A 16279-nucleotide genomic window follows, 5' to 3' on the forward strand; every position below is an offset into this window, starting at 1 on the left:
CATGACTGCCAAAACCATGCTCCTTCCACTCTTTTGGCAATGAGTACTGCTCGTCATCAGATGAGTCCTCATATTCTTCCATCTCTATTGCGGTTTGGTCTTCTGCCTCCATTTCGTCGACAATGATATGTATCCTCTCTCCCTCATCAGCAAGGCCCTGTGGTCCCATGTTTTGGTTCTCCGTCTCTTCTGACTCATCTTGCTCAAAATAATTGGTCTCTCTTCGAATACTCGGAGTTCCTTGATCTGCACAATGTTGGATTTCATTTTGTGTCTTCTCCCGAATTTGAACAAGAATGGCCAGAGGCCACCCACACTCTAGAGCTGCTTGCATGTACTTCTGTCAGTCATCAGTGCTGTGTATCATCATCAATTCCCATAATTCACTTTCTACCTCCCAATTAACAAGAGACTGGACGGTGATCACATATGTCAACGGATCAACACGGAATCCACGCTGCAGCCACTTACATATGGAACCAAAACTCCTTTCCAGAGGTTTATCTATGGCGCTAGATGTGCACTTAAAGGCAGAAAGATCTACTCCATTTGGCACATATATAACATTGTAGTCACCATAAAATACTTGAAACTGCATCTTGCTCGACATATCTGTATATTACATAATACTTATCGAGTTATACTCTTTACTTCACTACTTTATTCAATAATCCGTAAAAACTAAGTATGAAATTCAACTACAACGTATAAGTATTCATAACTACGTGGTGACACTCAAATTCTATACTGCATATGCCAAATTCTATTCTAAATCATAATTAATTTATAAACACGTCTCTAGTAGTACTGCAATTGTAATAATAAATGCGTAGTACTAATTTTCTAAACTAATTTACTACTACGTAACTACAAACTAAAGCATCATTAAACTCCTACTTAAATGGTTCTACTATAGCACTAATTAAATTAAATTACTCACCCCTACTTAAATTACTCCTACTTAAATGCGTAGTACTTAAATAAAAAATTATATAAACTAAATGTACTAACCTGCAGATCACAAGTGCTGAATCCGATAGGGCTTCGCCTCTTCCCTTCTCCTCACCTCTCTCTTTTTTTCTGGATTTTTGGTGGAATTTTCGGGCTCAAATGAGGAGGGAAGGGGGGGGTTGGAGCTTATATAGGGGGTTGCCCCGGTCGCCCGTGGGGGGGGGGGGTGGGCGACGGCCCCCCTGTCGCCCACGGGGGGGCGACAGGCCCCCCTGCCGCGCCCGTGGGCCGGGCCCAGCGGTCGCCCGAGGGGGAATGGGCGACAGGCCCCCTTTTTTTTCCAGGGACATCGTTGCAAATTTGAAGAAAAAAATAATTACACTTAGGGTCTGTCGCCCTATGGGAGCCGACCGGGGGATATTTTTGAAATATTTCAAAATGGACATATATTTTTGAAATTTTTATTTTTTAAAAATATAAAAAAGAAAAAAGCGCGGCGGGCCACACGCGCACAGGCCTAAGGGAAAGGCCCGGCCTGCGTGCGAAAGCGAACCTTGCGTCACGGGCCGACCGGGATAATCAACTCCGCCGAGGGCTGGGAGCCCATCGGGTGGGGGCAGCGGGCCCAACGGGGGGTAGGACGAAAGGCTCAATTCAACGTGAGAAGCACCCGGCGCGATGAACTTTGACGCGCGCGCACAGCGTGGTTGTCACACGACACGACCATCCCAGAGGGACACTAGTTGTAGATGAACCAGAGTAACCAGGTCTCAGCAGGGCAAGCCCTAGCTCGCTAAATCTCAGTCTGGTATTGGTATCCGCACGGCTGCGGTGCCATCAGCTAACATGGCTCCAGAGTTGAACCACCTCACTAGCTTAGTACTACTACAGTTCTACTAGGTCTTCCTTCCATTCGACGGGCACGACCAGCAACAGCAACAGCAAGGATGGGTCACTTAGAGTCTCTATCCTATGTCCTATGTACACCATCATCTTCACGACCGCACTCCTGGGCACTGTTCTGCACTGTGTGTCTGTGTTCGTCGCTGGCGAGCGGCGGCACCCCTACTGGTGGATTGGGTCACTTGTTCGTCACCTCAACGCCGATCCGCTCAGCCACCTGCACACCAAGAGCGCAAACACGCGTAAACGTAAACAAAGGTCAGAGCAGGCGCCTTGCTTCGCTGATTTTATTTTATCCCAGAAAAAAAAGCTACTTCCTCAGTTCAAAAAATTGTACATCAGTTTGGCAAATCTACGCATGCAGATATACACTATATCTAGATAGTTATCCAGAATCTCTGGTGCCGGTCCCATCGGGACTATTCTTTAGGCCGTGGCAAATAGGACTCACTGGGCCACAAATGTACCCATCATTTCCCTCTAGTGAGTGACGGAGCTGCCCATTACCCTTCACCAACAGCGCAGTGGGACGTGCGCCCGTGCCTACACCAATCAGTGAACAATCCTGGCATGTGCTGGGATGGTGGAATTGATTAGCTCGGATTGTTCACTGATTGCCAGACCACTTTTGCAAGGTACAACCAACATACCAAGAAAAGGGGGCTACTTTGCCCAGGACAAAATTTCAGCTAAAGAAATGGTAAATGCTGGGGGTAAGGTGTACAGAAGAAATAGAAGTACCTCCTTGAAAGAGTGAACGTCGCTGCCCCAGAGCCAGGCATCACAGCCGGCATCTCTAGCTCCCCATATATCGTTTCTGCGATCGCCGCCGACATGCACGGCTTCTTCAGGCTTCACACCTAAAAGCTCACAGGCCTTCAAAAATATTGTTGGGTTCGGCTTCTCTGCTGCAACCTGTTTGTAGAGTATACAGAAACGAAGAGGTTTCAACACAGAAAATTGCCTGGAAATAATGACTATACGACAATAATATTTCAAACTGAATATACAGGTTTTTGCATGATAACTTGCAGTTGCAAGTGTATCTGTTTCTAACCAAAGCTGAGGAATGACAATATAAGTCAACAAACCTCTGCTGAAACAGCAACTGCATCAAACCAGTGGTCACATTTCAAGGTCTGCAGAAGTGGCCGTAGACGGGTATCGAAATTGGAGACAACGGCAGTTTTAACACCAGCTCTCCTTAAAGCTTTAAATACATTTTCAGCATCAGGATCGCAAAGCTTCCAAGCCTAGCAAGCACAAAAGGCTTCTCATTAGTCTGGTTGAAGTCAGAGACAACATTTTAAGTTATTTCTATTTGTTGACTACATAGTTAATGTAACCTTTTCCGTCATAAAGTATTGATACAGTTCCTCAAAGTATTGTGCGTCTGAACAGCCAGTAGAAGAAGTTACTATGTGCTGCCAGAAGGGTCTCCCATCATCCACATACCTGCTCCATGTTATGCAATAAGTTAATCTCTAAATGGATCAATGTTAATATAGAGAACAGGCATTCTAAAAAAGGATAATTTAGAGAATAGCAGGAGCATGTAGTACTACAGCAGAACGAGTATAACAATAACAGTCAATGGGTTTGTGTTATGGCAAGTGGAGCCGGTCAAGGGCCCACGAGGTACTGTAGCGCGTGAACAGTACCTCGTGAACATTACCGCGTGAACAGTGCCGGGGATAAAGGATTAGTTGGTTTGTTAGGAAGGAGATAAGTTAGATTGATTCGGTTAGGATATTGCTTAGGGGTCAAGTCAGTTGTCTCTATAAAAGAGACTATCATGTATCAGTTAGAAGCAAGCAAGAAGAACCCTAAAAGTAGTCAGAGCCTCCAAGGGAGGGCGACGAACAGGTTCTTCGTGCTATCCCTAGATCTACCATATCAATTTGAAATAAAAACATAAACAAAAAAGTAAACAAATAAAAGGCTTGCAATGATCAGCACATGCCCACATCCAAACATGTCTAGAAATAACATTATCTCTGGATGGTTTCCATAAAAGGATGCTGCCCATAAGTAATCACAAAAGAACAAATGAGTGCAAGGAGAAAAGTGAACTTAACAGCTTACTGGCTGCCAATACCAGGGAAGCTCTCCTGGTAGTCTTAAAGAGGGCCCATTTTATCAACCAAAAAAATCTATGTATATTTGCAGTACCAAGTATGGGAAACAAGCGTGTTCGATAAAAAAAAGTATGGGAAACAAGAAATAAAAATGGTGCCAGATTAAATTGGTCTATGGATGCACCTTTGAGGTAAGGTTCTCATCAAACCATGCGATTGGGAAACACAGCATATAAATGTGTTTACATGATGTTGCCACAAAAAATTTGGTGTCAACACATGAATTATGAGATCATGAAAATATAGCACTAGAAAGTAAAGAGATGAATAAAGCTGATAACTTAGGATACAAATGATAATGATAAATACTTCAAACTGCAACTCTATTCCAATTGTAAAACAAAGAATAAGATTAAGTAACACTATAGTCCTGCTCTAAAATACAAGCAATTGCTTATCCACTAACCATACCAAGCTAGCTGCGGCATAGTTTCTTTTGGAAAAAGGGTAATTTTGCAGGGTTTGTTGTCTGAGGATCCATAAAAGACATGTCTAACTATATGTGTCCGGGGACATAGAGATATGGAAGCCTTAAGCAGCAACCCTTTTTTTTGTGAAAATAGATCGTAATGAATGAAAAGTAATGCAATAGCTTGCCTCATCTAACCGTTTCACTATTTTTTGGCCTTCCTTTTTTCCAATTTGTTGTTATTTGAGAATCTAGGGCTGCTAATAAGTAGCAGGTGAACCGGGAGCCGCTATCCTCCAATTTGTCGTTATTTGTGAATCTAGGGCAGCTAATAAGTAACAGCTGAACTGAGAGCCCTTGTGTGTACAAGTGGCAAGGCAATTGTGTACTAGGAATCCTTAATCCTTCCATGAACTGATCACTGTTAAATATCGTTTTGCACGATATGCAAGGCACTGCACACCAATTTTCATGCAGGTTCATATGGAGTTGACAACATTGAAAACACATGGAATCAAATCACTGAAAAAGGAAGAAGAATAATCTCCAATGCCAGCAAATTGACCTTTTCAGCTAATCAACTAGCATCACCAACAACCAGTCACTAAGTCTAACCAAAAGAGTACACAGATGGGGAACAGAGCAGTATGGCATAACAATATCTAATGGACAACTGTCAATAACCAGATATTCCTACACAGGCTGACAGGCATCAGAACAGAGTAAGACAAACTGTCAGTAAATGGCATATTTAAGCATCAGAAATTCGCACCTGAGACGAGATCCGCCCCATGGTTGCTCATATGCCCGCCTGTACCTCATCAAGATTTCATCTTCAGAATACTTCACTCCATACTTCTCACCAATGCTCTTATACACCTAAGCAGAGGGAACAGACAAACAATTCAGAAAAAAAAACAAACATTTACAGACAAATTTGAACCATAGGAGCCACATTGACGCAGTATAAAATCGACACCCGACAATTCAATCCGAGTAGCATAAGGCTATCACGCTACAAGAGCGCAGCTCAAGCGCCAACCAGACTGCAAATCACAGTATCACGCTACACCCTGAGGTAAGGATCGCCGACTGACGCTGCGAGTCGCGAGAACAAGAAGAAGCGGCCTTGAAGAGGAAGGAAACGGCAAATCTCACCGACCTGTGCCGTGGGCTGGGCGGGGACGACGAGGGTGCCCACGGAGTCGACGAGGAGGGCGCGGTGCGTGACGTCGCCGTAGATGGACTTGCGGTAGTCGTAGAACTCCCGCGCCGCCGAGAGCTCCCACCCGGCCCTCTCCTCCTCCTTCTCCCTGCCCCTCTCCCTCTCCCTCTCCCTCTCCGTCTCCGCCGCGGACGACGTCCCCAGCCACCGCCCTCCCGGGAGCGCCGCCGCGCGCGCCCTCGCCGCCGCCGAGCGCAACGCCGGCGCCGCCATTTCCGCGTGTGCAGGTGGAGCTGGTGGGAGGGGTCGCGGGGCTCGGCGGCCGGCACCAGGAAATGCTATGGGCAGCGGCGCTGGGGATGGAGATGTGTGATGTCAGATGTGCGCGGCGAAGCGAGGGAGGTGCGGGCGTGCGGCGGCAGGCGGTGGCTTTTCTGTTGCTCTTTCCTTGCCCAAAGTGGTGGTGTGTACTGCTTCGGTTTTGTTTTCTTCTTGGCAAGGACGGTTTTTCGTTTGGTTTTGGACTACTTGGGTTCGGGGCTTTCTGGAACATGTTCATCAGGGAAAACCTTGCAGCTTGGAATGATAACATGGCACGCTGATTATTTTTTCTCAAATACGCGTGCAGCGTATCAATGTATTAAAATGAAGAAAAAATTGATATAGTGTTCGGTTACAACCCAAATGGAACGAACTTCAGATGGACACAAACGGCAAGCCAGCTGAACACAACTCGAAAGATAAACTTCAACATGAACTACTTACATCCCGCACAACCTAAATGATTGGCTCTAAACGTAGGTCTCGGTCAACGCTTCATCCCACGAAAAGAGAGCGATTGTTCTTGTTCTTCAACATTGGAAATATGTCCTGCAATACGTCCATGTGGTGCGGCGAAGATCCTTCGTGAAAGAGTTTCTTCACTGCTTGCTCTGCCGAAGCCGCCAAGAGCAGAGGCGCGCCAACCTCACCGAGTCGACGCATAGCGCCGCTCCTCGCTTTGCCAGCTTGACGGCCATGACAGGTTGATTTTAAAGCATTTTCTTCGTAGCCAAATATTTGGGTAGAAGATTACGTACGTGTTATCTAAAAATATCACGGGAAGGAATACAACGTTATCACGTAAATTCATTTCTAGTAGAAAAATTGACGGAAGGTAAAAATTTAGTGTGGCTTATTACAAAAATATATATCCTTGTGCAAGCAATTATGTTTTACTTATCAAACTTTATATAATCAAATCCAATATGGTTGGAGTAAACTAGCGAGTTCTATCGCATAGTACAATAGTTCCATCAAAATCTTTGATTGTGTCATCAAATTCTCTAGAGACGGATTGCATGACTTATGGTTGGCGTCGCCTTAAGTGTCCTTTCAGGACCACACACTATGTAGAAAGAACATGCTATCCTACTATTTGATGGTGATGTATAGATTTAAAACAAGCATATGACACACACAATAAATATGAAAACTTGCGGCATGAAATCCTATTATTTTTATTTTTAGTGTTATTATTTTGATACTAATTAGTAGTCAGTTTTATTTATAGTAATTTAGATATTGCATCTCAAAGAATCTTGATATAAATATTACCTCTAAGATATAGGAGTTTTTCAGTCCCATTATGTACTGAATAGTTGGCTAATTTAAAAAAATGTGTAAAAGAATGCTAAACAATATGGTAATCAATAGAGATGGCATTTAAATAGAGTTCCCGAAAAATGATCTAATAATCAGAAAGCAATCACTTCATATAAGACACATCTATGTACGGCATGAAAAATTGAAGTTCCTACACCTAGCTTGATTGGTAAAAATTGAAGCAGTATAATATTTATAGGATAGCCAAGAACCATGACTACAACCAAATAGCTTAGGTTACAATATGTGGTGTTTGGTTCTATAAATGTTAACGCAAACGTAAAGGGAATGCTTCTAGAGTTGTATAACAGTAAGGGAATCGATAATAGCCTATTTTGTTTGGCTAAACACGGGTAACGGGAAAGGAAGACACAGAGGCCATCTTGGCCTGGCCATGATGGCAAAAAGTGCCCGCGGCTTGATGCGTTGCTGCGGGAGGGATTGCTCCGCTCAAATCGGCCGTAAACGACTTGCTGAAGGCGCGGTATCAATTACCCCGCCATCGGATCCCGTCCAAGGTGAAACAAACAAAATCAACGGTATCAGCTCACGGTGTGATCCGATCACGCTAAAAAATAACCTAACCAAACACCACCTATATTTGAGCACGGAGAAGGGAATTTGTAACTTGCAAATGTTATCATTGTATTGGTATACAAACGCAAGGTGAGCTATACCAAAAATTACGGTAAGTTGATCATAGTATGATACTGAGAACATTCTGTTCAAGACAAACAACTATCGCTTTTTAATAATCGCTCATATTAATTTTATTTAATGCCGCTGGAAGAAGATGGTTGCTAGAGGGAGCATATACAATTCGGAAGAATTAGACACATCTTCATAACATTTGTTTTAGATATTACAGCCTATCTCTTCTCACTTTGTCTAATTACTCCTCCATCTCAAATTATTGGTTGTTTTGGCTTTTCTAAATTCATACACCTTGATACGCACCTAGACATAATACATATGCAGATGTGTAGTAAAGTCTATAAATCTAGAAAAGTTAAAACTACTAATTTGGAATGGATGGAGTAACTTTGTAAGATATTGGATTATAATATGTCAACACATTTCAAATTACCATCAAACAATACACTTCGATAATATCCTTCCCTGTACTTAATAATCCCTGCTTTTTTTTTTACTTAGATCCTGTTTGGTTACTATAAGTCAGATGACTTATGAAGTCACGTGACTAAAAATTAGTGACTTATAAATCCTACCTATTTAGTTGTAGATGATAAGACATGAAGCTCCCGCCTTTCCTCCTCACTGCTCCTCTCCCCTTCGTGACACCCCGCCCCTCCTCCTCACCGCTCACTCTGCCGCCGCGCTCCTCCTCCTCCTTGACCTTGAAGCCCGCGCGCGCAAGCGCAGGCGCCGCGGCGAGGCCGGCTCCGACCCAGACACCGAGCCCGCCCCAACCCCGCAGCAGGCGGCACCGCGCCCCCTGAGCAGGAGCTGCCGGCGGTGGCGTCCCTGCACCTGCCGCTACCACCCACAACCCCGCCCTTCTGCCGTCCCTGGTGCTCCTTGATCTCGCGCTCGCGCGCCTCACGTCGGGCCTGCCCTACTGTAAGCATCTAGGCCCTCAAGGTATGTTTCGGTGATTAATGACAACCATTATTGTGACTAATGAGTTTGTGTAGCTTAATAGATCATTATCGCTCATTTGATCATATGTCAAAAGAGGCCCCTCAATTTCTTTATTCAAAAAAGCGATCTCGGTATTCAACTCAATTATATGTCAAGACTAAGGATCTTTCTAGTCCTAAGTGTCATAAGGTTGAGAAGGACACTTAGGTTAGTATAGGTTTTATAGTTTTGTAGTGATCGCACTATTAAGAGGGGTTAAGGCCAAGTAACTTGAGTATGGACATGGTCAATCAAAAATGGATGCACACTATGGTCACTCAGGTTCCTAGAAGTTCAAATAAGTGGTTTTCAACTCATATCTCAAGAATATTTGGATTTCATTCAAAACTCAAATCAGAAAAGCCAAAATCAGAAAAAGTCTTTAACACCGGTTTAACTGACGCTTTTATTTTTCTATACGTCGGTTAAACGAAGTCAGCACAGTCTGGACAAGTCAATACACCAGTTAAACCGACGTGTTTGAATTTAACGTTGGTGCATTAGTCCAGAGTTGGTTTTTTCCAGGGTATTTCAAGTTCTATACACCGGTTAAACCGACACTGTTTGAATTGAGACGTCGGTGCAATTGACCAGTGAGATGGTTTTTCCAGGGTTTTCTGAAGTTGTACTCACCGGTTAAACCGACTATGGTTTTGAGTTAACGTCGGTGCAGTTGTCCAGAGACTTGGTTTTTCAGTTGATCAGTGGACAACTACACTCACCGGTTAAACTGATGATACGTCGGTTAATCTGCCCAAGTTGTAACGGCTAGTTTTCAGAAACGGCAGTTTACATTCATCGGTTAAACCGACGCTGGCTATTGGAGGATCCTCGGATTAACCGGTGCTACGCAGTTTTCTGGCAGCTTTTCTCCAACGGCTCTATTCGTGTGAGCTGCCTATATATACCCCTCCAATGGGTCATTTTGCACACTCTTGACACCAGGTAACATCCATACACTCATACTATAGTCAAGAGCCACCTTGAGCTTCATCTTCCATTAAATTGATCATTCAATCATTCAAGAAGCAAGGCTAAGGACTTGAGTAGAGAGAAGCTTGTGTGCATCCGTTTTTGGTGATCGGTTCTTGCTCAAGTGAAGGCCCTAGCTTGTTACTCTTGGTGATTGGCATCACCTAGGCGATCTTGGTGATCGAGGTGTTTTCTCGCGGAGCTTGCCAAGGATTGTGGGAGCCCGGAGAAGAAGATTGTACGTGGCTTGATCTCCACCACGCCGGGATGGTGAACGGAGACTCTTAGTGAGCACCCACGTCTCGGTGACATGGGAGGTGACAAAACTCTTTGTGAGTGTCACAACGTGGATTAGGGGTGTGTGTCAACACATCGATACCACGGGAAAAAATCCGGTCGTCTCTTGTCCACTCTCTTTATTCAAGCATTTTCTTTCATGCAATTTATTCATGTGCTTGACTTAGAGATCATAACTCAGCTCTACCTTGCTAGGCTTTACTTCTCGTTATATCTCTCATAGCTTGTGTAGGTAGCTTAGTTATCCGTTTGGTGAATTGGTGCCTTACTAGCATTGCATAGGTTAAGATTGCTTTATTGTGTTTTAGAAATTGAAAAAGGCCCAATTCACCCCCCTCTTGGTCCATCGATCCTTTCAATTGGTATCAGAGCCTCGTTGTTCATTTGTATCATTAGGCTTCACCGCCTAGAGCTATGGCCAAGATGGGTGGTTCGTCTCCTCACTTCGAGGGCAAGAACTTTGCTAATTGGAAAGTTTGCATGACCGCATATCTTGATGCGATTGCCCCCGAAGTGTGGTTGGCAACAAAGACTGGGTTCACCGGAACTCCCACCTCGGAACAATTAAAATGGAATGTCAAGGCTAGAAATGCAATTTTCGAAGCCATTAGTGAGGAAGTCTTTGCTAGAGTTAATGGCATGGACTTAGCAAGTGATATTTGGAGGGAGCTCATTGAAATTCATGAAGGCTCCACTAAAGTTCGTGAGCAAAAATATCACTTGTTTAGAGCTAAGTATGATTCTTTTAAAATGCTAGCTCATGAAAATTGCAATGATATGTATTCTCACTTGAATGTCATTGTCAAGGACATTAATGCACTTGAAATATCCAAAATTGACAGTGGCTCCATCAATCGCAAGATTCTCATGCTCCTCCCGAAGCCCAAGTACAACATCATCAATGCTATGCTTCAAAAGGAGAATCTTGACACAATGGAAGTGGGAGAACTTGTGGGCGAAATTCGCGCTCATGAAATGGGTATCCTTGGTATGTCCGAAGAGCCAACTTCAAGCAAATCAATTGCTCTAAAGACCAAGACAAACAAATCCCGCAAGCTCAAGATGATAAAGCAAGAATCAAGCTCAAGCAATGAAGAAGATGATCATCATGAAAGCTCATCCGATATTGAAGATGATGGAGAACTTGCTCTCATGATGAGAAAGTTCACACGCTTGAATGACTCTAAAAGTTTTTAACTTTGACTCTAAAAGAAGAATGTTCCGGCCAATGGATGTCAAGAACAAAATTTGCTACAATTGTGGAGAAAAAGGTCACATCCGTCCAAATTGCCCCAAGCCGGACAAAAGAGACAAGGATAACAAGAGCAAGCATCGCCATGATACAAGCGATGATGAAGAAGAAGAGAGGAAGAACAAAAACAAGAAACTTGGGAACAAAAAGAGCCATGACAAGAAAACCAAGCTCTTTCTAAAGAAAAAGGGCAACACCAAGAGAAGCTTCTTGGTAGAAAAACAAGAATGGGTGACCGATGTCTCATCAAGCGAAGAGTCAAGCGATGAGGAAGAAGATATCGTCACCATCGCCCTCACAAATGAAGAACCATCGCTACCTCCACCTCCAATGTGCCTCATGGCCAAAGGTAACTCTAAGGTATGTGAGAGTGAAGATGATAGTGATGATGAGCTTGACCCTAATGAATTTGTTAATCTCATTAATGAGTATACATCCGTTATCAAGAGGGAAAAGGGCAAAGTCAAGGTTCTTGAGAGCACTCATGCCAAGTTAGAGCTTGCCCACTCCGATTTGCTTGAAGCCATTGACTCAAGTCTTGAGAACTCTACCAATGAAATTTTGGTAAAAGTCAATGCTTCAACTTCATGTGATGACCTACTCATCAATGAAAATGTTACTAATGCTTTGCCCGAGCTTGCACCTTCTAGGGAAAAGGAATTGATGGATCAAGTGGCAAGCCTCAAGAGTAGTGTGGAGAAGCTCTCAAGAGGAGAATACATCCACAAGGATATTCTCTTCAACAATGCCCGTGACTATGGCAAGAGAGGTCCGTGGTTCATTTCTGAGAGCAAACATAGCTACTCCCTTCCCGGAGATAAACACTAGCTTCATCAAGGAAGTTGGTTCATATTGCCAACATTGCCATTCCACCGGGCACCACACTAGGAGTGCAAGTTTACCATCACGTCCTCTTCCAATTTACCCAAGATTACTCATCATGTTGTTCAAGATCAAGACTAGCTTCATCAAGGAAGTTGGTTCATATTGCCAACATTGCCAAGTCACTGGGCACCACACTAGGGAGTGCACTTTACCATCACGTCCTCTTCCTAATTTACCCAAGAATTACTCATCAATGTTCAAAATAACAATTTCTCTTGAGTAAAGTGAAGGGCAGGTGAAGGCCAAATTCATTGGCAAACTCACTAAGGAGTCAAAGAAGAAGCTCCCCAAGCAACTTTGGGTTCCAAAAGTCTTGTCACACATGTGCAAGGCCCAAAGCTTGCTTGGGTTCTAAAACTCAACAATGATTCTCATGTGTGTAGGTGAACTACAAAGCCGGTGGAAAACATTGGGTACTTGATAGCGGTTGCTCTCAACACATGACCGGCAATGATAGCATGTTCACCTCTCTTGAAGACCCCGGCGATCATGAACATGTCACCTATGGTGATAACTCAAGGGGAAAAGTTTTAGATTTGGGTAGAATAGCAATCTCCAAAGATTTATCTATTTCAAATGTCTTGTTTGTAGAATCTCTTAGTTTTAATCTTATTTCTATTGCTCAATTGTGTGATCTTGGACTAACGTGTACCTTTGATAAGAATGGTGTTGTAGTTACATTTGATGAAGACAAGTCAATGGTATTCACGGGGTTTAGGCATGGCAACATTTACTTGGTGGATTTCTCTTCAAAGCAAACAACCTCCATGACATGCCTCTTCACCAAGTCTTCTCTTGGGTGGCTTTGGAATAGAAGAATTGCTCATATCGGCATGAGCAACCTCAAGAAATCCCACAAGAGAGGGATGATCACCGGCTTGAAGGATGTCACCTTTGACAAGAACAAGCTATGTAGTGCATGTCAAGCCGGAAAGTAAGTTGCAACACATCATCCCATCAAGACGATGTTGTCTACCTCCAAGCCGCTCGAGCTACTTCACATGGATCTCTTTGGTCCAACTACATACAAGAGCATTGGTGGTAACCTCTATTGCCTAGTAATTGTTGATGATTTTTCACGTTACACTTGGGTTATATTTCTAGGCGATAAGGGTTGGACTCTGGAACTCTTCAAGACATTTGCAAGAAGAGCTCAAAGGGAGTACAACTCCCCAATTGTGAAGATCCGGAGTGACAACGGCACAGAGTTTAGGAATATGAAAATTTAAGAATGGTGCGATGAAGAGGGTGTCAAGCATGAGTTCTCCTCCACCTAAACGCCTCAACAAAATAGAGTAGTGGAGAGAAAGAACAAGACATTGATCACTCTAGCAAGAGCAATGTTGGATGACTATGGCACGTCCGAGAAATTTTGGGCGGAAGCAATCAACACGGCATGGCATGCGTCCAACCGGGTGTATCTCCACCGACTCCTCAAGAAGACGCCATATGAACTCCTCACCGGGAAGAAGCCAAACATCTCCTACTTTCGAGTCTTTGGTTGCAAATGCTTCATCTATAAGAAGAAAAGGCTCGGTAAGTTTGAAAGTAGATGTGATAAAGGATTCTTTCTTGGTTATGCATCAAACTCCAAAGCATATAGAGTATTCAATCAAACCTCCGGGTTAGTTGAAGAAACATGTGATGTGGAGTTTGATGAATCTAATGGCTCCCAAGAGGAGGTTGTTGGCTATGACATTGTAGGTGATGAGGAAATTGAAGAAGCTTTGAAGAAGATGTCCATTGGGGATATCAAGCCGGAAGAGGTGCATGAAGGCAATGATCAAGGGGGAGGATCTTCCTCGTCTACACCAAGCACCTCCACAACATCCCAAGTGGATGAAGATAAAGAGAAAAATGATCAACAATCTCAAGAAAATATTTCAACGCCAACACCCCAAGTACAAGATCAAGAAGAGCAAAATGTTCCACCACAAGCACAAGTCTCCCATCATCCACCTCCACAATCATCCGCGCATGTACCGCTAGTGAAGCATGGTCGTATCTCCAAGGATCATCCAATGGATCAAATCATTGGTAGTTCATCAAAGGGAGTAAGAACTCGTTCTAAACATGCTTCATTTTGCGAACATCACTCATTTGTTTCTTGTATTGAACCCACTAGCATAGAGGAAGCACTTGAGGACACGGATTGGGTGATGGCCATGCAAGAAGAGTTGAACAACTTCACCCGCAATGAAGTTTGGGTCCTTGAAAGCTCCTCCGAAAGACAAGAATATCATTGGCACTAAGTGGGATCTTCCGGAACAAGCAAGATGAACATGGAGTGGTGGTACGCAACAAAGCAAGACTTGTGGCAAAAGGGTTTTCTCAAGTCGAAGGATTGGATTTTGGTGAAACTTTTGCCCCGGTTGCAATGACTTGAAGCTATCCGTATTCTTCTTGCTTACTCTTCTCATCATAATATCAAATTATATCAAACTGGATGTGAAGAGTGCATTCTTAAATGGCTTGATTAACGAATTTGTTTATGTTGAGCAACCTCCCGGGTTTGAAGATCCGAGGAATCCTAATCATGTTTATAGGTTGCACAAGGCACTCTATGGGCTCAAACAAACTCCAAGGGCTTGGTATGAGAGGCTTCGTGACTTCCTAATCATGCAAGGCTTCAAAACCAGGAGGGTGGACACCACATTGTTCACAAAAGACGTCAACGGGGATCTTTTCATTTGTCAAATTTATGTTGACGATATTATCTTTGGCTCAACTAATGATTTACTAAGCCATGAGTTTGCTACCATGATGTCTAGGGAATTCGAGATAGTCCATGATTGGCAAATTGACCTTCTTCCTTGGTTTTCAAGTCAAGCAATTGAAGGAAGGGACATTCATCCATCAAGAAAAATATACTAAAGATATCTTGAAGAAGTTCAAGATGGATGAATGCAAGCCGATCAAGACACCCATGGCAACCAATGGGCATCTCGACTTGGATGTGGACTGGTAAACCGGTTGATCAATCCCTCTATCGTTCTATGATAGGGTCTTTGCTTTACCTTACCGCATCTAGGCCCGATATAATGTTTAGTGTGTGTTTGTGTGCCCGCTTTCAAGCAAATCCAAAGGAGTCACACCTCTCGGCTGTGAATAGGATCCTTCGGTATCTCAAGCACACCCCAAGCATAGGCTTGTGGTACCCCAAAGGCGCTAGCTTAGATCTCTTGGGATACTCGGATTCGGATTTTTGCCGGAAGCCGTGTGGATCGCAAGAGTACATCCGGGGGTTGCCACTTGTTTGGGCGTTCTCTAGTTTCTTGGTCAAGTAAGAAGCAAAATTCCGTGGCTTTGTCCACCGCGGAAGCTGGAATATATAGCGGCCGGTGCATGTTGTGCCCAAATCCTATATATGAAGTAAACCCTTTTGGACTTTGGTGTGAAACTAGATAGGATCCCACTCCTTTGTGACAATGAAAGTGCCGTAAAAATTGCCAAAAATCTGGTTCAACACTCTCGCACGAAGCACATTGATATCCGTCATCACTTCTTGCGTGATCACGAAGCCAAGGGGGACATTTCCCTTCAAGGTGTGAGATCCGAGGAGCAATTGGCGGATATATTCACAAAACCCTTAGACGAGAGTACTTTTGTAAGGCTAAGGAATGAGCTTAATGTTTTAGATGCGGCAAACGTCATGTAAGTTGCCATGTCATATAATTGCATACATATAGGACACTTGTCTAACCATGGTAAGATAGTGATGAGCGTGGGTTTAGCTAGAGGTGGTGATTCACTTGTTTTCCTCTAGGCTTGTAGAAAGGCTCATCATGAAGAAGCTTCCCGTGGGTTCAAACTTGACAAGTAGAACTTAAATTCTTGCTATGCATTCCGTGTCATATAGATGTGCACTTCATGTTTACCTTTTCTCTCGCATGTGTGTAGCTTGCACCATCTTTGCATGCGTAAGGGTCATAAAGGAGATCACTTGATGAAAATGAGACTTGTTTCATATGCAAGATCTTAATTCATGAAAAGTGAAAAGAGCAAAGTGTTAGGTGCGTTAT

The 16279-nt window shown here is 43.5% G+C and overlaps 1 protein-coding gene across 1 annotated transcript; it reads right to left on the reverse strand.

The window, feature by feature from the left end:
* Window positions 1-1694: 1694 nt before the first annotated feature.
* On the reverse strand, window positions 1695-5993 carry LOC120692645 (haloacid dehalogenase-like hydrolase domain-containing protein 3). Its single transcript, XM_039976024.1, has 6 exons — window positions 5564-5993; window positions 5174-5280; window positions 3201-3309; window positions 2946-3107; window positions 2596-2769; window positions 1695-2071 (listed from the first exon to the last, which is right to left on the reverse strand). Exons 1-6 carry the CDS (start codon window positions 5837-5839, stop codon window positions 2033-2035), a joined length of 867 nt encoding a protein of 288 aa, XP_039831958.1. The 5' UTR covers window positions 5840-5993; the 3' UTR covers window positions 1695-2032.
* Between the last annotated feature and the right edge of the window lie 10286 nt (window positions 5994-16279).

The sequence above is a fragment of the Panicum virgatum genome, chromosome 9N, assembly GCF_016808335.1.
Source record: "Panicum virgatum strain AP13 chromosome 9N, P.virgatum_v5, whole genome shotgun sequence".
NCBI classification, from domain to species: domain Eukaryota; kingdom Viridiplantae; phylum Streptophyta; class Magnoliopsida; order Poales; family Poaceae; genus Panicum; species Panicum virgatum.

Coding starts and splice junctions, on each gene's coding strand:
- LOC120692645 (XM_039976024.1), bottom strand. CDS start 5,839: ATGGCGGCGCCGGCGTTGCGCTCGGCGGCGGCGAGGGCGCGCGCGGCG. Junction 5,281..5,563: donor CCGCCCAGCCCACGGCACAG/GTCGGTGAGATT, acceptor CCCTCTGCTTAG/GTGTATAAGAGCATTGGTGA. Junction 2,072..2,595: donor ACGTTCACTCTTTCAAGGAG/GTACTTCTATTT, acceptor CTTGGTGTGCAG/GTGGCTGAGCGGATCGGCGT.